The sequence below is a fragment of the Onychomys torridus genome, chromosome 9, assembly GCF_903995425.1.
Source record: "Onychomys torridus chromosome 9, mOncTor1.1, whole genome shotgun sequence".
NCBI classification, from domain to species: Eukaryota; Metazoa; Chordata; class Mammalia; order Rodentia; family Cricetidae; genus Onychomys; species Onychomys torridus.
This window is the reverse complement of record NC_050451.1, coordinates 33,804,289-33,827,559: the sequence shown is the minus strand read 5'-3', so window position 1 is coordinate 33,827,559 and position 23,271 is coordinate 33,804,289. Positions and strand designations below refer to the sequence as shown.

Genomic DNA, 23,271 nt, shown 5'->3' with positions numbered 1-23,271 from the left:
GCCCCTGAAACTACTATGGTTGAGCCGATGCAAGGAAACTAAGTCTCATTTTTAATCCAGATAATACTAGATATTTAGAACAAGCAGCTACTCTGACGCTGCTGTGTCCTCTGCTGCCACCAGGTTGATTTTATTTCCCTGTCATCTTCATGAAAAATATAATAATAGTAATGGAAAATGGATGGACTTGTCTGATTTTATTTTCACCAGTTGCTCTCTGTTGCATCACCTGCAGGACTATGGAAGTGCAGGTTGCTGAGTCCTGCCACACAAGTTTGAGAACTACTCTTCTGTATCACTGTTAAAAATGCATTTGGCCACGTTTCACATTTTTAAAATGACATCAAATCATATAATTTAGCAATGTCTATAAGGTAATATCTAGAAAATATTTTCTGAAATAATATTTAATTGGCCTCCAAAACTTCAGTGTCACGAAGTAAAAAGCTGTTTGACAGGTTTCCTATTGAATGTCAAGAGCTGTGTGTACCCTGCTGACTTTCTGTGCTTCTGTAGTGAGAGGGTTGGGACTAATCCAGCCGCAATCAGCAATAAAGAAATTATTCATGTCTAAGAACACCCTCTCTTTTTGACACTCTGGCAGCACCTAAGAGGAAAATGTCAGGGTCAAAATAGGTCCATTTGCTGACAATCTTACTCTTTCCTATATTCCAGAAAGTGGTATGAAATCTAGCTTCTACCAGAAATAAAAACACTGGGGTGGTGGTGGTGCCCACCTATAATCCCAACACTCAGGAGGCAGAGGCAGGTGGATCTCTGTGAGTTCGAGGCCAGCCTGATCTACAGAGCTAGTCCAGGACAGGCTCCAAAGCTACAGAGAAACCCTGTCTCGAAAAAACAAAACAAAACAAAAAAACAAAAACAAAAACAAAACCCACTGGCTACTCACAATGATAAAACAATAGCTTTCAGCTTAGTTGTTTTCCATTTATGTGATACCGTCATAAAAACAAGGGGGGGGGGAAACATCAAAGAGCTACAACAATTATCAAAAAAAAAAATAGTTGCACTTTGACCATTTTTTTAATAAATAATTTTTTTCTTTATTATTATGTGTTTTAAATTTTATACATCAGCCATGGGTTCCCCTGACACTTTGACCATTTTTAAACCCAGATTTTAAACAGACAGGGAGCCACCAAGTCTGACAACATGAGCTCCATCCCCAGAACCCATAATAGAAGTTGAGACTAACTGCCACAGTTGTCCTCGGACTTCTGTAAGCATGCTGTGACATATATGAGTTCATATCTGTGCATGCATTCATGTATACACACACACACACAAATATTTTTAAAAACCTATAGAGCTGTAAGTGGGGATAAGTCACTATTTTGTATTTTAATATGTAAAACTACTTAAGATCACCTCAATAAAATAATCATTTCGCTGCAGGTACTGGTCAGGTCATTGGTGTTCTCTGTTTACACCTCTTTGTTTTTCTGAGACAGGGTCTTTCTTACTCTATAACTGTTCCCCAGTCCTCCTGTCTCAGCCTCCTGTATAGTGGCTGTTACAGCCTCTGTTACTTAAGAGTTTATTCTTTCTTATCACATGTAGAACTTTGCGATTTTGCATTTTCTATTAAATTCTCAAACTAATTAGTGTTCTATGAACTAAACTTGGAATTAGTTTCACTTCTGTTGTGGTTCATTGACATTTGTCCCTTTGTAGGTTAAAGGGACGCCATCCTCAGAATCTCAAACCTTTTTCAAAAGCACATCTTTTATATTATTTATTGCTTCTAAAAATGTTTTTTAATCAGCTATGGAAACAGCCTACATGTTCATAAGCAGAAATACATTGTGATATAGTCATACAAATAGCGTATTGTCTGTGGAAAAAATAATAATAATGAAGAAAGTCCTGATCCATGCTATCTGTGACTCCTGTGTAAAGTGAGAGAAGACACAGATCACATTATTTCAGGCCATTTGTTGAAATATCCAGAATAGCTACATCCATTGACACAAGAAGAAGATAAGGTGGTTGCTGAGGGCAGGGCGACATTGTTGTTATTGTTGTCTTGTTATGGTTTTGTTCTTTATGTTTTTACTGTGCTAAGCTGTGCATGCTGGGCACATGCTCCACCACTGAGCTGTACTCTCAGTCTTGGGGTAGCATTTTGTGAGTGGAGAAATAGGATTTCTTTGTAGTGTGGTAAAACTATGGATAATGGTTGTATTAGACTATGAAAATAAGTTATGTTGTATGAATCACTTATACAATATTCACCTACATTTCTTCAAGACCTCATTTCATTTAAAAATGAACTGAACTTTAGAAAATTTGAAATGTAAGTTGGGAGTCCTCTAACCCAGAGGTTAAATAAAATAAAATAAAATAAAAATAAAACAAAAACTTAGGTTCATGAACATTGAATAGATCTCTTGTTGTGTAGTAGCTAGCAGACCAGAATTTGAGTATTAAAGTTTCTAACCTGGTTTTGGGGGGAGGGGAAAAGAGATGGGGGCTAGGTCACATACTACTTTATTATGTGTTGGGGTTTTTTTATTTGCTTGTTTTGTTTTGAGACAGGGTATTGGTATATAATTCTGCCTGGCCTAGAACCTGCTATTTAGACCAGGATTATTTTGAATTTGTATCAGTCCTTCTAACTCTGCCTCTTGAGTGCTAGAATTACAGACTTGAACTACCTTGCCCAAATATTATATATTTTAAAATATAAAACCTTTGGGGGGGGGGCTATTCTCAGCAAGTTTTACTTTTAAATAAAAATAAAACAAAGAGGACAGTACGGAGACAGCTCTATCATTAAAGTTCTTACTGTCTTATTGTTGAACCTGCTTTAAGCTCCAGAACCCACATAAAATAGCTGAATGTGGTGACAATAAGCTCATTAGGCCAGCTCTGGGGAGGTAGAGACAGGTGGCTCCCTGGGGCTCTGTGGCTGGTCAGCCAGGGCAGCCTACTTGGCAAGCATAAAAGGTGTTTAGTGCAGTAATTTGCCATAAAATAAGCCAGAGCTGGAACTAAAAGAAGTGTAACCCCTTGGCAACCAAAGGTAGTGGGGCAGTTCTTGGGGCGCGGATAGGGCCTAGGGCGAGTGGCCCTTCCTCTGTGCTATACATCTAGTACTACCACCCTATGTTTTAAATCTAGTCCACATTGACATGGTCGGGGAACCCTAAATCTATACCACAGTGTTGAGCCTTTCATTTGAAACAGTCTCACACTTTGGCTCAGGTCACTTTCAGGCTTACTACAGTTTTCTCCCCCAGCCTCTTGAATGCTCAGGTAACACGATGTGTCTAGCTCTTGATTTTGTTTTTCAAAAAAAAAGAAAAATTGTTAGTACTTTATACCACTTGACAATTTTTTCTTACTCTGTTGTAGAAAAATATCCACTCTGAGTGAATAAGAAGTGAATAATGGCCCTGTCTATTTGTGGTAGCACTAGAAGGTCTGCTTTTCTTTTCTTTTCTTTTTTTGTTTTTGTTTTTGTTTTTTGAGACCAGGTTTCTCTGTGTAGCTTTGCACCTGCCCTGGATCTCACTCTGTAGACCAGGCTGGCCTTGAACTCACAGAGATCCACCTGGCTCTGCCTCCCGAGTGCTGGGGTTAAAGGCGCGCACCACCACCGCCCGGCATGAAAGTCTGCTTTAAAGTTGTTTTGTTTTTGCTTTTGCTTTTCTTTGAGATTAGGTCTCATGTTGCCCAGGCTGCCCTCAGACTTGCTATGTTAACCTGAGGATAGCCTTGAACTTCTGATCCGGCTGCTTCCTCGTCCCAAGTGCCTGGATTGTGGACTTGCACCTCCTCACCCAGTTCAGAAGCTCATTTCCGGTGAAGTTAAGCGTTGATCGAGGTAGAGGACCAAAGAGGAAGTGCAACAGCAGCAAGGACGCAAGCCAGTCCAGGAGACGCCAGGCAGCAGATAACCGGGCCAGCCTCCAGCTAGCACACAGTGAAGAGAAGGGGAAGTGGCCTGCTCTATGTAGAGTCAGTGCTAGATCCTGAAACAATTGTTCTCACTTCAAAAGAAGATGTTGGAAAATGGAAAGTTTCTCTCTCTCTCTCTCTCTCTCTCTCTCTCTCTCTCTCTCTCACACACACACACACACACACACACACACACACACTGTGTGTGTCTTTAATTATCCAATTTTTAAAGTGTGTGTTTATTTTCATTTTATATAGGAGTGTTTTTCCTGTGTGTGTCTGTGCATCACATACATGCAATACATGTGGAGGCCAGAAATAGGCTTCACGTCCCCTGGAACTGAGGTACAGATGGTTCTTAGCTGCTAAGTGGGTGCTTGAAAGTGAACCTCCATGGTCCCTCTGCAAGGGCAACAAGGCCTCTTATCCCCTGAGACATCTCTATAATCTTGAATTTTCAATATTTTAAATGTTCTTTACTACAAAGAGAAAGGTACACACTCTTACTTCCTTAGCCTAGTGAATTTCCTGTAGAAATTTCTCTTCAACATAATTTTTATCTAAGTTGTTTTCAACAAGAATGACTCGCAGTTATTGTGAATAAAATTTTATTGTGACTCAAGCACACTCATTATTGTAAGTATTGCAGATTGCTACCTTTCTGCTGAACTAACAGGAGAGCGGGTTCAACTGAAGTTATGAAGCCTGCAAAACTAAATATTCATTGAGCCCTTTGCAAAAAAAAAAAAAAAAAAAAAAAAAAAAAAAAAAAAAATCCCTTTTTTTATGATCAAGTGGAAAATGAAGAACAGACTCTGTAGTGTAAATACAGCATCACCAAAACATGAGAGGGTGTCAGCAGGCATAGACTTTTAGGTTAAATAGAAGCCCCATGTCATGACTCTAATAGTTTCATCAGTGTGGACCATTAGAGATTATACTGGAAAGTAGAATAATGCCTACTGTCTGACTATCAGTTACAAATTTTAGGGAAGTAAAGAGCTCGTTTATGTGGAACATTTTAGTTAGTGGAGAAAGATTGCAGTATATATAAAGTAGATAAATTAAGACTTGTGAAGTATCAGCTTTGCTAAAGTTGTTGGGTTATCCCAGCACAGGCAAGTGTTTTCATTGTACTTCACCTTCTAGGCATCTGCCTGCCATCTACTTCTCAGGGTCCATCTCTTCACAAAGTGCTCTCCAGAATGCCACCCTGTTGTACAAGTTTACTTGTGCTGTTTCATACAGAGAAAAATATTTCTTTTTCCTAAATGCTCTGAACTGTGACCATGAATGGCTTCAGCTTTTTCAAATAAAAATAGTTTATGTTATTTTCTTTGAATAACTTTAAAGCTCCCAGACTCTACACAGAGATACTCTTAAGTACTATGGAAAAACCCCAACTTTGCTCCAGGATATTTTGCAACAGTTTCAACATGAGATTGACTGCATTCCTCTGGGATGATATCATCCTTTGGGAAAGGGTGGTATGGTTTATTTACAGGCAGTACTTTCTGAAGCCTCTGCATCAGGACAGAGAATGGCAGTGTTGGGTTGGAATGAAGGGCTGCAAGAGCTGAGCAAGGCCCTGCAAGCTCACATATCCCAGCCGCATATACTGTGGGGACCTGGAATAATTTCCCTTCTTTTTCAATTAATATGTAATTCCTTTCTAAGACTTACATCAAATTGTAAAGATGGTACTCATTAAGTTATTTGGACCTACTTGCTACAAAACGAACTGTTAGGCATTTGCTAGGATACTGTGAAAAAATAACAAACCGTAAAAGGTTTTGTGAACTGAGAAAGTTTCAGAGCCTATGAACTAGAAGGAAATTGCCTGACTCTAAAATGAATATAATCTTCTTAAGCATGTAAGAATACATCAGTCTTCAATTTTCATTGTTTTCAGAATAGCATTTCAGTAACAGAGGAATTCATGTGCCTTGTGCTAGAGGAAACAAAACGGATGTGCCCTTGCCTCTAAGGGCGGTAAGACAACTGGGAGTTCCTTACATTATTAAGTAAATAAAATGAGTTATTCAACTCATATTGCCTATTTTGGAAGTTCAAAGAGGAATGAGTAGATCTCTTTGGGGTGGATGAAAGTTGATTTTTTTTTTATACTGTCCGGGCAGTAGTACTACAATTCTAACAGGTCAAGGTAATGGACATTTCAAATGGAACAGTGGAAAGACTCTGAAGATTTATTCTGGGAAAGACAAATCATTTTGTATGATTGAAGTCCAGACATATGTTATGGAAACATGGAGGTTACAGCTGGTTTACTATGTGAATTGAAGTGCTATTGTGGAGAGTTTTGAGTACTGGGTGTGAGGCATTTGGATTTAATTTACTAGGAAAAGAAGAATGATTAGGGTGATTAATCTGTCAGCAGGACATGGGATGATTAAATCAAGGAGAGAGAAGAGGCATGGAGAGCTTTTGGAAAGGGAATGATGGATTTTGTTTTATGTATTTATATTTCAAAGGATCTAAGTTAAAGAGCACATTTTTGTTTAGCATTTTAACTAAAGGCTGTAAAAAGAACTTGTCATTCCTAAGGGAGGGGCACTTTTAATACTTGGTATTTCTATGGTAATATATTAGTACAATGTAAATATGCTTAAATTCATACTCCAATATCCTGCACTGTGTTATACTCTGATTTAATTCTTACAGCCTTGGAGTTTTATTATTACAACCTAAAGATGAGAACAAGAAGGTCTTAAGATGTTAAACTGCCCAAAGCCCCACAGTTAGTAAAGACACAGATTGGCAAAACTTAAAAATAAGTATACTAGGAGGTCTGGGGGTTGCTTGCACCCTCCAGTTCTTGACCAGTAAATGAGGAAGAAGGAAAGAAAGGAGAGGTGTCATCTGCTGAAATCACAGGGAATTGAGTTATTCATCTCCTTGGGTCTCATTAAGATGTAGTCACTTGACCTGGATACAGCTCCATTTATGTATTTCTGTTTGAGGAAATTTAGGGATAATAATTTAGGAAAGGAAATTTATTTTATTCTGACTGGGAGATTCACAAAACATGTAGGACCTACTAAGAGGAAGAAAACTCCGCATTCTCTGGTTAATTTTTTACACCATTCTTGAACCCTAATACTAACTTCAAGACCACAGTCATTTAATGTGTTGATGGCTAGCTTTCATTTGTGTGTATTCCTGAAAACTGCCTGACTGTTGTTATATAAAAATTTGAAGAGTATTTGTATGTATGGGTGCACATAAATGCAGATGCCTGCAGACACCAGTAGTTCGATCCTCTGGAACTGATGTTACAGATGCCCACTGTAGGTGCTGGGAACTGAACTCATGTACACTGCAAGAGCAACACAACCTCTTAGGTGCTGAGCCATCTCCCCAGTCTCTGTGGCCTTGGTGTGTGTGTGTGTGTGTGTGTTTACATTATACATACTATTTCGAAGTGCGTTTCAGCTGGCTGTGTATTCTCCTTCTATTTCCCCCCTCAGACAGACTTCTAGAATATCTCATACTCTCTTCCTTTCAGCAAAACAAGGGGAAATACTCACATATGTTGCCCTCATATATGATCCATATTCCTTTGACAACACCTTTCTGACTCTTGCTTTGTATCTTCATTTGGGTTGGTTGGTTGTTCATGTGTTTGTATTTGAGGGACTTACATATGACAAAAGAAAATTTGCTTCTTCGTTCATGGTAGACATGGTATACTTAAAGTTGCTGGTGTTTTAATCCTTGAAAAGATTCAGATATATGAGAAATAGGTGGTGGGGTTCATGCTTTCTGCAGGCTGCACAGGCGGAAAGATGGGGGGTGATTGTTCTCTTCTGTTCCTTTGACACATTGCATTCGGTGCATGGTGGCAGGCATCACAGCATTCACTGGTGTGTTTGTTGTGACTCCCTTCTAGCAGTTCTGTTGCTGTCATTTCTATGAAATATTGCATATCATAATATCATGATTATAAAAGGCTTCTATATTATCTTAATGGTTGTCAAAGCCAGTACTCTCCTTACAGAAGCAATGAACTGTCACAGCCGTGTTTGATCTCTCCCACGCCTGCAAGGGAACTTATTTTATCCTGTCTGGGAGACTCACAAAACATGTAGGACCTACTAAGAGGAAGAAAACTCCGCGTTCTCTGGGTGTTAGATTGATTATTTTTGACTTCTAATTTATTCGTTCTCACAGCTGTGTTCTCCCACTGACGTTCCTACGGCACCTGAGTTACAGCACGGAAAACAGGCTAATTGTATTCTTCAAAACAGACAACAGTGGAGCATCTTGAGACAGGCATCTGGCATCTGAGTTCTTCCCTCCAGAGTGCTAGTCCAGGCTTCCTGTGACTCTGTTGTTCTGTTTTCTTTTCTTTTTTAAGCATACATTTTTTTTGTTCCCTTCTGTTTCTGTAAATAGTGGCATATATTAACTAAAGTCACTAATTGTACATTTAGCTTTTTCCTTTTTGAGCCGAAGCAAGAAGAAATGTAGACTTACCCTCAACCATTTATCTGCTCTTAACTCCTGTTTATTGAATTAATATTCTCAGTATTTATAAATATCTTCTGATTGTATAAGTATTTATTTCACTAAAACAAAATAATTCTATTTTCAATGTTTTTAATCTCAAATGTAATTATCACCAATTTTTAATATCACCAATTTTAAAAATAAATTGTTAGCATTATGTAAATTTCCATACCTAGGTTATACCATTTCTACTCTTCATGCATTCCCTTCTCTTCATTTCTTTATTTTACTGTTGATACACTGTAGTTTCCAGTCACACTAATATAATAGTTCATATACTACTTTTGTCTTATTCCTTATTGAACAAGTGTGTACCATAGTAATTTTTTCTTTACTACTTAGTTTTCATCTTTTGTTGTATCTTTAAAATATTCCCTACAACATCACTCTTCTCTAGAGATTTTATAAACTACATATATAGTTTAAATATAATAGCAACATTTAAAAAAATTTAAAAGGCGGGCTAATAATACATTTTGTTTTAACATCAAATCACCTAGCTAAAGGTGGTTTGTTTCTTGGGGTTTGGTTTGGTTTTTGCTTTGGCTTTTGTGGGGGGGGGGTTGTTTGGTTGTTTGGTTGCCTGGTTAGTTGGTTTTGGTTTCTCTGTAACAGCTCTGTATCCTGGAACTCAATCTGTAGACCACTCTGGTGGGTTGTTGAGTTTTTTTATTTTGTTTTTGTTTTGTTTTTAAAGATTTATTTATTTATTATGTATACAGAAGAGGGCACCAGATCTCATTACAGATGGTTGTGAGCCACCATGTGGTTGCTAGGATTTGAACTCAGGACGTCTGTAAGAGCAGTCAGTGCTCTTAACCTCTGAGCCATCTCTTTAGCCCCTGTTTTGTTTTTTGTGTAGTTGGTTTGGTTTGGTATGACTACTCATAGACCTGCAGGCAGAGAACAAAGGCCAGAACACAGAAGGTGTACCTTTCAAATTCCTGTCCCTAATGACCTATGTCTGCCAGGTAGGCCCCATGTCTGAAAAATAGCACCACCACAGGAAGTGACATGTACAAACATACGAGCCTATGGGGAGGTATTTCAGATCCAACCCATAAGTAGATTGTCAGAAGAATTATTGAGTCTGCGAGTATGGATTAGTATTCCTTGTGTGTATTTGCTGACTATTCCATGACTGTCAGATACTCTTTTCAGCAATATTGGTGTGTGTTTGTGGGGACCACTGCTCAGTGATAGAACACTGACCTATATGTGTCAGGCCTTGAGTTTAATCTCAGCTCCACCTTTCACGATCTTGAACATTGAGTATTGTTTCTTCAATTGTTAGAGAAAAACCTGTGTCTATATAGGACTTTACTATGGATTTCTTTTTTGGGAGACAAGCCTCAGACGGGCCTGAAAGTAACTATGTAGCCTAGGGTGGCCTCAGACTCATAACAGTGCTCCTTGCCCAGGTTCTTCACAATGAACCCTTTGTCACCTTTCCCAGTCTTCGGTTTATTTCCCCTCCTCCTGGGATTAGAGCATGATGAGTGAGGATTTTAATATTTCTAAAGCAAATCATTTCTTTATTTGGAAGCAATTTCATATTTCATAAGTATGGTATTTACTTCTCTTTTTTTTTTTTTTACAGATTTTCTATATATTTTTAAAACTTTTAATCAACCAAGAATTCATATGGCTATGTAATTGTTGGCAATGGGGGCAGGAGGACCCTAAATTATAAGTTCTTACCATTCAGCTTGCAAGCTATTTCTGTGTGAGCTGCAGAAGGATCCCGACCCACTCAACTACCTCCACATACATTTTATGCCTAACACTATAGAATGACACTGTTTGTTTCTACCCTGTTTAGAGTGCCTTGATTAGCTTATTTTATGTTAACACGGACAAAGGCCTCCTTTCCCACCCTAGTTTGTCTTAGTATACCCACCATTTAGTTACAGTCATGATCACTCCATATATTTCTGTAGCTGGAAGTTTTCCTGTGTCCCTCTGCCACTTGGTCCCAAATAAACACACACAGAGGCTTTTATCAATTACCAACTGTTTGGTCTATGGCTCAGGCTTCTTCCTAGCTGGTCTTTCATCTTAAGTTAACCTATTCCTATTCACCTATGGATCGCCACGTATCTCCTGGCTTTACCTGTGTTCCATTACATCTTGCCTCCCCAGCGCCATCTCTGACTCCACCTTCCTTTCCCCTGTATCTTTAGTTGGATTTCCCACCCGGCTATAACCCGTCTTGCCATAGGCCAGAGCAGCTTCTTTATTAACCAATAGTAACAAACCATATTCACAGCGCAGAGAAAGACATCCCATAGCACACATCTGTGCTTTGTTTCTCAAAAGATCTTCTTTAGCACAGGCTGGCCTTGAAGTTTCTGGGAAGCAGATGGATTTGTGCTGAACCTCCTGCTCCAGCCGCTTAGGTGCTGGGATTGCACGCATGTGCCAGCACCCCACCTGTTCTTTTTTCTTTTGAATCAATAAAAACTTATACTTACTTAGGTGTCTGTAGACACACATACATACACACACACACACACACACACACACGCATCTCATACCTCAGATATCTATTAATGGTTGTAATTAAAAGCTTACATTCTTAGGTAATTAAACACTGTATTAAAGTAAACACTAGTAAAGAGAAAAAAAAATGTTCCCCCTTCTCTTCATATATTTCTAAGTTTTACTATATTTAAAATACCATGACAAATCCCTTAGGGTGGTTAAGATTTCCAGGCATCAAGTCAAGCTTTGCTAAAATAGTCTTTGGGTCTGACCTAGTCTTTCACTCCTGTCTTCCTATGTTTTGTTTTGTTTTCCACTGTTGAATAAAGATAACCCCTTCATTTTCCACCTTACTAGTGTTTTTCAACCTGTAAGAGAATATACTCTGTTTTGGGTTGTTTTGCAGGGAGTAACATGTAGGGCAAACTATGTAAACAGACATCCCTAACTACAAATCCCAAGACTTTGCCAGATATATAGAGTGTTTTTCTTAAGCATAGACATATAGACTTTTGGCATATTTTTATTACAAACCTGACTTGAACAAAACAATTATTTTTGTAGCAGTACTGTTTTTATTCTGGGTCATGCTGTAGGCTGGAACATGCGCCTTAGCAAAGGTTATAAATCTGGGAAGAAAAGTTATGGTTGGCATGCATTTTAACAGTCTTTGCAATCTAACAGAGCACAAATCCCAACTTGTTTAAATTCTGAATATTTATTTTACAAAGTAAGAGAATATTTTAAAATAGAATTAAATTGTACAATTCCTACTTATTTAGAAGCTAATGTTTTTACCTTTTCTTTATGAAATTAAAAAATTCAAATATATATACTATCTACATTACAATACTATTATGTTATATTTTAAAGTAAAACACGTACAGCATACATAGATTTGGAATCAGGCCAAATTTAGACTCTTGAGACATACTATTCTGTGGCTTAAATTACAATCATATGTATTTGAATACAGATCAAATTTTCAGTCTGAAGTTGGTGAGAAGCCTAATTATTTGACCAGGTTACTATTTATATAGACCATGCTGTGGCTGTCTGTGGTTAATCCACAGCTGGCAGAGTGCTAGCTCTGGGAGGTTTCTATTTCGTGCTGTAACAGTTTAGAGAAAAGTCAGGGGTCGGGGAGCTTTAAACTCTTCTCATTAAAAAGAAGACCAAAACAGCAACTCCATACCCACTGCCACAGAGACAGATGCTGTAGAAAGCGCTCCATTTGGTTCTCTTAGTGACAGAAATGATAAAGAATGCAGCTCAGGTGCTCGTAGTGTCCAAGTGATGTACGTCTAAAGAAAAAAGGATGAAAACATTTTTTAAATGATGTTAAAACATTACCTTTTAGCATAATTGAAAATGGCATGGAGTTTCAAATATTTTTTGGTTTTTCAAGACAGAGTTTCTCTGTGTAGTCCTGGCTGTCCTGGAACTTATTCTGTAGACCAAGCTGGCCTCAAACTCACAGAGATCAGCCTGCCTCTGCCTCCTGAGTGCTGGGATTAAAGGTATGCACCGCCACCACTGCCCAGCTCAGCATGCAGTTTCTAAATGAGAAAATATGTTATTATGTTAAGAAACATCATTTGTGATAAATTGCCATTGCTAGGGTCATGGCCAACACTCATATGACACAAGAGAAAAACACAATGAATCTGTTTGACAATTTCATGTGACACAGGAGCATTTAGAAGTGAAGTCTCGCAGCTTAGGGAAAACAATTTTATGCAAAATTCTGAAGAAATAATTTTTTTTAATAATCAAGATTGGATAAAGGGGATATGATGTAATATCTAATTGTAATAAACAACACATGAGGGAATAGCATCCAGTTGACCTCTTCTTTCCAGATTCTTCTTGTCCTCCAGGAATGGGACAGGATCCTGGAATGGTCCTGTGGCCTACTTTCATGTAAAATGGGAATGCTTACACAGAAGTATCTTTTGTAGTTTTCTCCTGCATCCAAGGTACCATATTTTGGTGTTCTGTGTTCTGAGCCCCAATACAATTACAACTTAAAAGTCTCTCTTAATTTTTCAGAATGCATAAGCGTAGTAAACCCCCTTTAAAGATAGATCTTTTGGGCTGGAGAGATGGCTCAGAGGTTAAGAGCACTGACTGCTCTTCCAGAGGTCCTGAGTTCAATTCCCAGCAACCACATGGTGGCTCACAACCATCTGTAATGTGATCTGGTGCCCTCTTCTGGTATGCAGTCATACATGCTGTATACATAATAAATAAATAAATCTAAAAAAAAAAAACCTTGTACAAGTAACCACGATCACAAAGTTTATTCTTTTAGAATATTATGTTCAGTTTAAAGTAATGAAAGTTTTTTTTTCCTCTCCCCCCCCCCTTCTGTATGTTCATATGGTGTAAGTGATTAGGCCTTCAATTACAAGTCGATACTTTATAACATTTTGCAACTTTGGATTGTTTGTTGAGATGGACAGGGTCTTATTTATATTGCCTAGGCTAGCTTTGAACTGCACAGTCTTCCAGTCTCAGCCTAACAAGTGCTGAAAACAGAGGTGTGCAAGATTGTGTCTGGGCATTTTCACAACTTTTGAAGACTTTTCCTGCATGTTGTCATGATTTCTTCTTTTGTCTAGTTTCAGATGACTGCCTTTCCTCGGATTCTGTGCTCTAATTACCCTCCCTTGGTTCTTCCTTCAGTTTCTTCACTTGACTGTTGTCTTTGAAATGCAGAGATGCTCATGCTGGGCAGTGATGGTGCACGCTTTAAATCCCAACACTAGAGGCAGAGTCAGGCAGGTCTCTGTGAGTTAGAGGCCAGCCTGGTCTACAGAGTGAGATCCAGGACAGCCAGGGCTCTTACACAGAGAAACCTGTCTCAAAAAAAAAAAAGGAAGGAAGGAAGGAAGGAAGGAAGGAAGGAAGGAAGGAAGGAAGGAAGGAAGGAAGGAAGGAAAAAAGAAAAGAAAAAGAGGAAAGAAAGCAGAAATGCTCAAAATATGACTATCCTTAAGAACTGGCCTCTAAAACTAGACATGGTGCCTCATGCCTGTTATCCGCCCCTTGAGAAGAGGAGACTACAGGATCCGGAGTTCAAGTCCAGCCTGTGCTGTATGGCAGACCCTGTCTCAAACAAACGGACCTCCAAAAAGAACTATCCTCTCATCTCCACTCTTTCATCAAAAGAAAACCTTTCTCCTAAACTTTGGGGATGTTCTAATAGGATCATTTTAGTCCAGGCTCATCACATGTAAGCTATCTAACCTGTAAGATAGTTCTCTGTTTTGATTTCAGACTTATTTATAAAGTGAGAGCAACAAACAGTTCCTCCACAGGTTTTCATAATAATTGCAGTTTGTAAGGTTTTAGTACAGTTTCTGGGACACCAGAACTAATCGGTACATTTCAGAGGATTGGTTCGCATTCCTTACCCTCGGGCTCCGCAGTCCTTCAGCCACTGTGGCTCACTCTCACACCAAATGCCTTTTTCTACTCAACAGAGTGTGTCTGCTCAGTGCCTCGTCTCCACCTCCCCTTTACCACGAACGCATTAGAACCCTCTTGAAATTCCCAGTCACGTGTCTCGGCCATTCTCTCCTTGATAACCTTCCTTTGTTCTCTCCTTTTCTGTGTTTTTGTCTTCTGTTCTCCTATTGGTCCACATTCCCTTCCTTGGTAATTCAAACCACAACCTTCTTCTAACAAATTTCTCATGAGTCAAACATTTTTATAGAGATTTTTGAGTAGTATGCCCACAACTGAATAGTCTATTAACAATGTGACTCTGGTCTTATTTTGGAATTTTTTATTTAATAACAAGTCCAGATTTTTTTGTTTGTTTGTTTGAATATCGTCTTAGAATTCTACTCTTTGCCTTTTATGTCTTAAACATTCTATAGGTCCCATACTTAGAACTCCAGTATGGCTTCCTTTTACAAAGCCAAATGCAGGGTGCTGCTAGTTGTTGGTAAATTATTGCTATCCAGTTTACCTTTCTTGCATTTTTCTCTAATCATATTCCTTTCTTGTAAGGAAAGCTCATTACCCTCACTCCACTCCCACGTTGCCATCCAGATGCATCCTGTCCTCCATTCCAGGCTTTTCCATTGATTGACTCACTCTGTGCCGACTAACATAGCTTCACGTCTCTTTGCTCACCCCGACCTTCCTTACCACTCTCCTTCAACTTTGCCCACATCTTTGCCTGTGCTTCCATCTAGAAGACGTTAACAGACACTATGGAGATTCTTATCATGAGACATATAGACAAGCACTATTTTAAAATATAGCTTTCCTGGCATGAAACTAATTAAAATAAGTTCCTTTTGTAGTCTTGGATTATTTTCTTATTATTTAAAAATTCTAACTAAAAGTTAGGTGTTTTTGTTTTTTTTTTAAGAGTTTTTTTTCTATTCATTTTACATACCAACTACAGATTCCCCTGTCCTTTCTCCCCCAGCCTTCTCTCCCAACCCACTCCCTATTCCCACCTCCACCAAGGCAAGGTCTCCCATGGGGAGTCTGCAGAGCCTGGTACATTCAGTTGAGGCAGGTCCAGTCCCCTCTTCCCTGCACCAAGGTTGCGCAAAGGGTCTCACCACAGGCACGAGGCTGCAAAAAGCCGGCTTATGCACTAGGGACAGGTCACGATCCCATTGCCTGGGGGCCCCCTAAACAGTTCAAGCTAAACAACTGTCTTGCCTATCCAGAGGGCCTAGTCCAGTACCATGGAGGCTCCTCAGCTATTGGTCCACAGTTTATGCATTTCCACTAGTTTGGCTGGCCGGTTCCATACTTTTTCCCATCATGGTCTTAATGTCCTTTGCTCATAGAGTCCCTCCTCTCCTTCATCGATTGGACTCCTGGAGCTCCGCCTGGGACCCGGCGTGGATCTCTGCATCTGCTTCCATCAGTCACTGGATGAGTGCTTTATGATGACAGTTAGTTAGGGTATTCAGCCATCTGATCACCATAGTAGGTCAGCTCAGGTAACCTCTCGACTATTGACAGTAGTCTATAGTGGAATCATCCTTGTGGATTCCTAGAAACTTCCATAGCACTCTGCTTCTCCCTATTCCAATGATGTCTTCATTTATCATGGTATCTCTTTCCTTGCTCTCCCTAAAAGTTAATTTTAAAAATCCAGGTATTATGACACCTGCTTGTAATCTCCAGACTCCTAGAACTTTCCAGGCCAGCCTTGGTTGACATAGGGAACACTGTCTGTCTCTCTCTCTCTCTCTCTCTCTCTTTTTTTTTTTTTTTTTTTTTGTGGGGTTGAGGATCAAACCCAAGGCCTTGCTCTACCACTGAGCTAAATCCCCAACCCCTGGAACACTGTCTCAAAGCAATAAAATAAAATGAAATAAATTCAGTTACAGTGTTTCTGTTTTGTTTGTTTGTTTTTGGTTTTTTGGGGGGTTTTTTTGAAACAGGGTTTCTCTGTGTAGTTTTGGTGCCTATCCTGGATCTTGCTCTATAGACCAGGCTGGCCTTGAATTTAGAGATCCGCCTGGTTCTGTCTCCCAAGAGCTGGGATTAAAGGCATGTGCCACCACCGCCCGGCAATGTTTTTTAAGATAATCAGTAAGCTATGCTTTTTATAAATTTATTTTTAAATCACTGACAGGATGTGACAGTTTATAAGAAGCTAGAAGGGTTTGATCTACCTTCATTTGCATTTCTCAAATTCAGATGTACTTATTATCTAAATGAGTATTTTTGTTTCATAGGCTCCAAGAATTTTTTGGGAGTGCACATATGTAATCTAATATGAAATAATCTTTCTTCTCTTTAGAAACGGCATGTATCCAGCATATAGTACTCACATGAAAAACTTTTTTCTAGTTAAATACATCTACTTTCTGCCTCGGACTTTATAATTAAATTTGTACAGGCACTGATATTTTGTATAGATTCCTTTTGTTCTCACTTAGACTAAGTGTGGAGGTGCCAGTTCTGATTTTCTCTTCTTTTTTTCTTTGTCCAGGGCTTTTTTCTTACAGTCTCCCCAGAGTCAGTATTGAAAGTGGCCCACTACGCTGCTGAGAACAACAGGATCTTCACTTTGAATTTGTCAGCCCCATTTATTAGCCAGTTCTTCAAGGAATCCTTGATGAAAGTCATGCCTTATGTTGACATCCTCTTTGGAAATGAGACGGTGAGTTGCTTTAAATAAAAACAAAAATCAACTAGAGCCAGATGTGGTATTGCATGCCTTTAATCCCAACATTCAGCAGGCAAAGGTAGGCAGAGGCTGTCTCTAAACAACAAAACAAAAAAGTAATCCTTTTGTTTCTGGGCTGTGTGTATGTGTAGGAATGCATAAGTAAAACCCTAAATTTGGGGTCAGTGTCCTTGAGAATTATACAAGAGTTACTCAACGTGGATTTCTCTACCACTGTATTTTCTATATTTCCTACAGACTAACTTCTTAGTAAAAAATAAATTTTTAAAAAATTAAATCATTGGGATTTTATTTACGTATAGTAAATTACTCTAGACTCCTACACTTCCGCAAATGCCTATGTGACCTGTAACTATGACTGCAACCAAAACTTTTTAAAAAAAACTTTTCTCATTTGTAAAATCTTCTGTCTGAATCTATTTAAAGTTAATTAAATTATGAGTAAGTTTGATACTATAATTTTTATTTGACTTATTACTGAGATTATTCTGCAAATATTGTGTATTATAGTTGAAAATATATTTTGGTTGTGAGCCTAGCCTTTAATGGCTGAGCCATCTCTCCAGCCCTGTAGTTAAAAATATTAAAGTAGAATTTAACTTAAACTATTCTTCTTATAACAAGTGATGTATTTGCCCATTAAAAGTCAAGGGAAACTTTAAAAATAGAATAGAGAAGGCTTTGATTGAGCCTTCATGTGATATTAGTCATATCAGTGAACTTTTATGAATGTTGGAAGTTTTGTGTATAAAATGACATTTCCATTGGTCACCCTGGAAATCAATTCTGATTCTAATCCTTTGGTCCTAATATTTGAATATATTAATTGATTTTTATATGTCAGTAAGTTAAATGTGCGGTCTGTCTAGAGAAACTTAAAAATCTGACCTGGGATTTCACCTGAGTGAAGACTGAAGGATTGGTCTGTAGAAAGAATATCAAGGGCTTAAGAGCACTGGCTGCTCTTCCAGAGGTCCTGAGTTCAATCCCCAGCAACCACATGGTGGCTCACAACTATCTGTAATGAGATCTGATGCCACCTTCTGGTGTGCAGGCATACATGCATACATTGTATACACAATAAATAAATAAATCTTTTTTTTAAAAAAAAAAAGAATATTAAATGTGTGACCATACAAAGGCCAGCACCATTGAAAGGAAACATTACCTTTTTTACACATTAACTACATTAGTTATGTTCATTATGCTGCAACTAAATGCCAGGTAGGAAACAACATAAGAGGGGGAGTTGTATTTTAGCTGGGTAGTGGATCAAGTCTGTCATGGCAGGGGTGTGTGGCAGAGCTTATGGCAATGGGACCGTGTGAGCAGGACTCCACATGTCTCAAGAGATTAATTAAGAAACAGAACAGGAAGTAGTCCAAGTTATAGACCTCAGAGCCCAGTTCCTCCAGCTCAGTCTCGCCTCCTAAAGCCTCTTCCAAAGAGACCAAACATCCAAACAAATGAGCCTTTGGGGGACATTTCCTATCCAAACAAGAATATTAAGACAATGACAAGAAATAGATGTGAAAGACTTGAAAATTTACAGATAGCTGCTAGAGTCTCATTTGACTAAAACCTGCCTTTTCTTTCCATGGCTGCAGTGTGTGTGCGCGTGTGTGCGTGTGTGTATATGTGTTTATACAATGGAGTTTTTTATTTTTATTCTGATTCTATGTGTATGAGGATTTTTGCCTCTATATATGAGTGTGTACTGTATGTGTGCCTGGTGCCTGTGGAGACCAGAAGAGGGACTTGGATCCCTGGAATTGGAGTTGTAGAAGGTTGTGAGCTGCCATGTGGGTGCTGGGAAATAAAGACAGGTCCTGTAGAAGAGCAGCCAGTGCTCTTGACCACTGAGACAACTCTCCAGCCCTCATATTGTTTCCTAGAAGGTCAATGAAGTGACTAGGAGATGTGCTGTTTTAGCCCTTTAAATAACAGAGCAATATGTCACCAGGATAGCATTCTGAGAGTGACTGTGAGGGCATTGATATTCACCCTTTATAGTCTGGGAAGATTAGACTGTCAGTACATAAATGCTCTAGACTCTAGGAAGACAAACTATAAGCACTGTGTAAAAGATAGAAATGATTCAGAAGAGTGAGACTTGAGGAGTAGATTGAGAGAATTGAATGCTATCAGATTTGCAAGTGGGATAGATAGTCACAGGTGACCTTAGTTAGGAAGAGAATGAAGAGGGAGCCTTGGAAAAAACTTAGATCACACAAACAACTCTTTTATAGAAGGGGGGGGGCAGGGAAATGGCTCCATGGGTACAGGTGCTTGCCACCAAACCTGATGACCTGAAGTGATGCCCAAAACCCACAAGGTAGAAGGAGAGAACTGACAGCTTCCAAGAGTTATCCTCTGATCTCCATGTGTGCAGCCTGGTGTGCACATACCATAAATAAATCGGCACTCAAATATATAAATGAAAATGTTCAAGGACTACAGTTCTGTATAAAGGCATCAATCATCAATTGGTGCTGGAAGTTTGACAGAGAAGAGACTCGGGGAACAGAAAAAGAAAAACCCCCAAAGTGACTACGTTTATAGAAAATGTTGGTGAGATCAAAATGGTCTTCACTTTACAAAACAAGTGTGTAAAGCACAGCAACAGTCAAAACCTAAAAGGTTAGTTGGAATTATCAAAGTTAAGTACTTTTATGACCAGGAATGGCAGACCACACCTGTAACACATCACTGAGGATACAGATGCAGGAGGACAACATGTCTAAGGCTAGCTTGGACTACAAAAGAGACTGTGACTAACCAAAAAAAAAAAAAAAAATGGTTTTTCCTTCAATGAAAAGGCTCTGGAGTGTGGAACAACACCCATACAAGGGGAGACAATATTTATCAATCATGCTTAATAAGGGATTACTATCCAAATGTATAACTCAGTAATAACAAGAAAACCGATAAGCAAATTAAAAATGGCCAAAGATACTGGGCATGATGTCATTTCATCACTCTGGGAGTTGAAGCTGAGGCCAGCTTGGGCTTTGTACAGGGAGACTGTCTTAAAACACACATCATACATATATGTATGTGTACATGGGCACACACAACGGTCAAAGAACTTAAGTAAATAGTTCTCCAAAAAGAACTATACAAATGGTCAATAAACACATGGAAACACATTCAGCATCTCTGATCCTTAGAGAACGCAAATGGACCTAAATTAGACACTGCTTCATACCCAGTAGAGTGATAAAGACAATGGAACCCTTGTGTGTTGCTGGTCTGCATGTAAAGTAATATAGCTGCTGTGGAAAATAATTTAGTAGATTCCAAAAATCATTGAATATGCGATTATTATCATATATCCCACATTCCACTTATTAGTCTGTCTCAAAAACTAAAGGTGGGAACTCAGGTGCTGACTGACACTCCTGTGCTTATAGAATCATTGTTCACAATCTCCAGAGCGAAAGGCAAGACAAATTTTTTTTAACTTATATCTTTATTTATTTTAAGTGGATGAATGTTTGGGCTTGCACGTATATCTATTCATCACAAGGGTGCCTGGTGCCTGCAGAGGTCAAAAGAGGGTGTTAGATCCCCTAGAACAGGAGTTAAAGGCAGCTGTGTGCCACTGTGTGTGTGCTAGGAATCAAACTGAGGTCCTCTTAAGCATTGAACGATCTCTCCAGCCATGGCAAAATGAATTTTTAATGAATAAAATTTCAAATATACATAGAAATGGAATTTATCGAACCTCAAAGAAAAGAAACTTCCATATATATGCTCAATGAACAAATCTTGAAGTCATTCTATAGAGCTTAAACACTGGACATACCAAATAACTATTAGATTTTTCTATAAGAATTCCACTTCATAGGCTTGGGGGTACAGCTGAGGGTAGGGTACCTGTTTAGTATGGGCAGTGCCCTCCATTCAAACCCAACACCAAAGGTGGGGAGGGGCAGTAAGTAAATTCACAAACTGTAGAACAGTAGCTTCCAGTGGCCATGGGTGGGCATGGACAGTGGTGATGGTTACACACAACTGGGAATATGCCTAATAACACTGAATTAAGCGCTTAAAATGGGAAGTTTTATAAATTTTTTTAAAATATTGATTCTACAAGCTAGTAACATTGTATCAGTTCTTAGTATAGATTATTAAATAATATTTCCATACCTAGAAGACAGAACTGTAAGCTGCTTCGTGGCTGCATGTCATGCTGGACAACTTTTTCTTTTCTTTTTTTTTTAATGAACCCTGTTCATTTTCATTCATTCCAATAGATGTTTATGTAGCGAGGCCTATTATGGTAAACCAATAACCAACAGGATCACCTTGTATGATCTGTCATGATGTGAGTTATAGAATAGAGATGTCTACAGGATGGCTAGATGTCTGGTATTTTATTGAAGGAGACACTAAATGTCTTCTTATAAATAAACAGATTCCTAGTGGGGTGTGTAGTGTTTATCCTGCACTTTAAACTGTGATTGGAGGAAGCTGCATTTACATATGATAAAAAGTCAAATAATGCAACACCTTAATGACAGCCCAGTAAATTGGATGTCAGAATGTCGGGGTGCACTGTGTGTTACTGGTCAGTTGAAGAAAGAAGGCACTCCCAAGATGAAATTTTAAGGCCTATGCAGCAGCCTCTTCTAACAGACTGAACCTCGAACAGCTGTACAAAGGTGTGTTTATTGAAAGTTACACAAAGTATTTCCTCATACCATGGTCCCTAACCTTAATTTACATGTCTTACTGAAGGAGAGCATCACATGCTTCCATGACTCTATCCTTTATTATGTATCGAGTGCAATACACAATGATACAAGAGCCTAAGGTGTGCCTGAAGTGTCTTGTGACCAAAGTCTTGGGATGCCTGCCAAGCCCTCCCGGCAAAACAATTCTACAGATCACAGGAGACATTCAGTTTTCCACAAGAATTCTTCAAGGTCAAAGTACTTCTAAAAAAACATTGTTGGGGGTTGGGGATTTAGCTCAGTGGTAGAGTGCTCGCCTAGCAAGCGCAAGGCCCTCGGTTCAATCCCCAGCTCAAAAAAAAAAAAATCGTTCATTCTAATATCTACCCCATACAGTGATTCTGCTAAGCTCTTACAACATCAGAATCAGATGTTTTACATGTTAATGGGCTAGAAATATCAGCTAAGGTGTTACAATTTAATAAGGATAATAAAAATAATACAAAGAGCAAGTAGATTAATGTTTTATCTTTTGAACATATTATACATTGTTCTCCTTGAATACTTTAGTAATAATAATAAATTATCTTCAGTTCTTAAAGACAACAGACATTTTGTTGTAAAGATGACTGCATTGTAAAACATATTTCTCAAGAAATATATATGTATGTGTATAAATTTACAGAATTATTTTTCTTCTCTCTTTTCCCTCCCTTACTCTAACCCCCAGAAAGATCTGCTTAATATTTGCTTTCTAAAATGTCGACACATAACTAACATCAAACTTCCTTAGCTTTTATTTTCTACTGGGTCTTCACTTTCCTCTTCTGGAAAGGTTTGAACACTAGCCCCAATGATTTTCCAGTGGTCTAAGTTGAAAGTAGAGCGCTTCGTCAAGCTGGGCACAGCAGTGCATGACCACAGACCTCTTAGGAGGCAGAGCACGAGCACTGACTGCAAGTACCAGACTAGCCTGGACCGAGCAACTAGCCTTCCTCTCAAGATGATAGTTACAAACCAGGGACTCCACAGTTGAGAGCACTGGCTGCTCTTCCAGAGGACCCGGGTTCAATTCCCAGCACCCACATGGTGGCTCACACCTGTCTACAACTCCTGTTCCAGAGGATCATATACTCCTTGGTAGAGTGCTTGCCTGTCTACAGAAACCTCACAGGCCTGTACTCCAGCTACTTGGGAGGTGGAGGCAAGATCAGCAGTTCAAGGTCAGCGTGGGCTACATGACTGCCTGTCTGAACAACACCACAGAAGGAGCGGGAAGGAACAAAGCTAATATTCCAACCATTTTCAAGTGTGCAGTTTGCTGGTGTCTATGTGTATCTGCAGTACTGCAAAATCTGTCCCACAGTCCATTTGCAGAACTTTTCCTTCATCCCAAGCAGAAGCTCTATGCATGTTAAATAATAACTCCACCCTTTCTGTCTTCCCAGCCCTTATAGTCACTTTTTTACATTGCATTAT

The 23,271-nt window shown here is 38.9% G+C and overlaps 1 protein-coding gene across 1 annotated transcript in view; it reads left to right on the top strand.

Annotated features, from left to right (window-relative positions):
* Nucleotides 1–23,271, top strand: part of Adk (adenosine kinase) — a 418,246-nt gene that overhangs the window by 267,498 nt on the left and 127,477 nt on the right. The window contains exon 7 of the mRNA XM_036199883.1: nt 16,916–17,086. Coding sequence (XP_036055776.1) covers nt 16,916–17,086 — 171 coding nt within the window. The remainder of the gene's footprint in view (nt 1–16,915; nt 17,087–23,271) is intronic.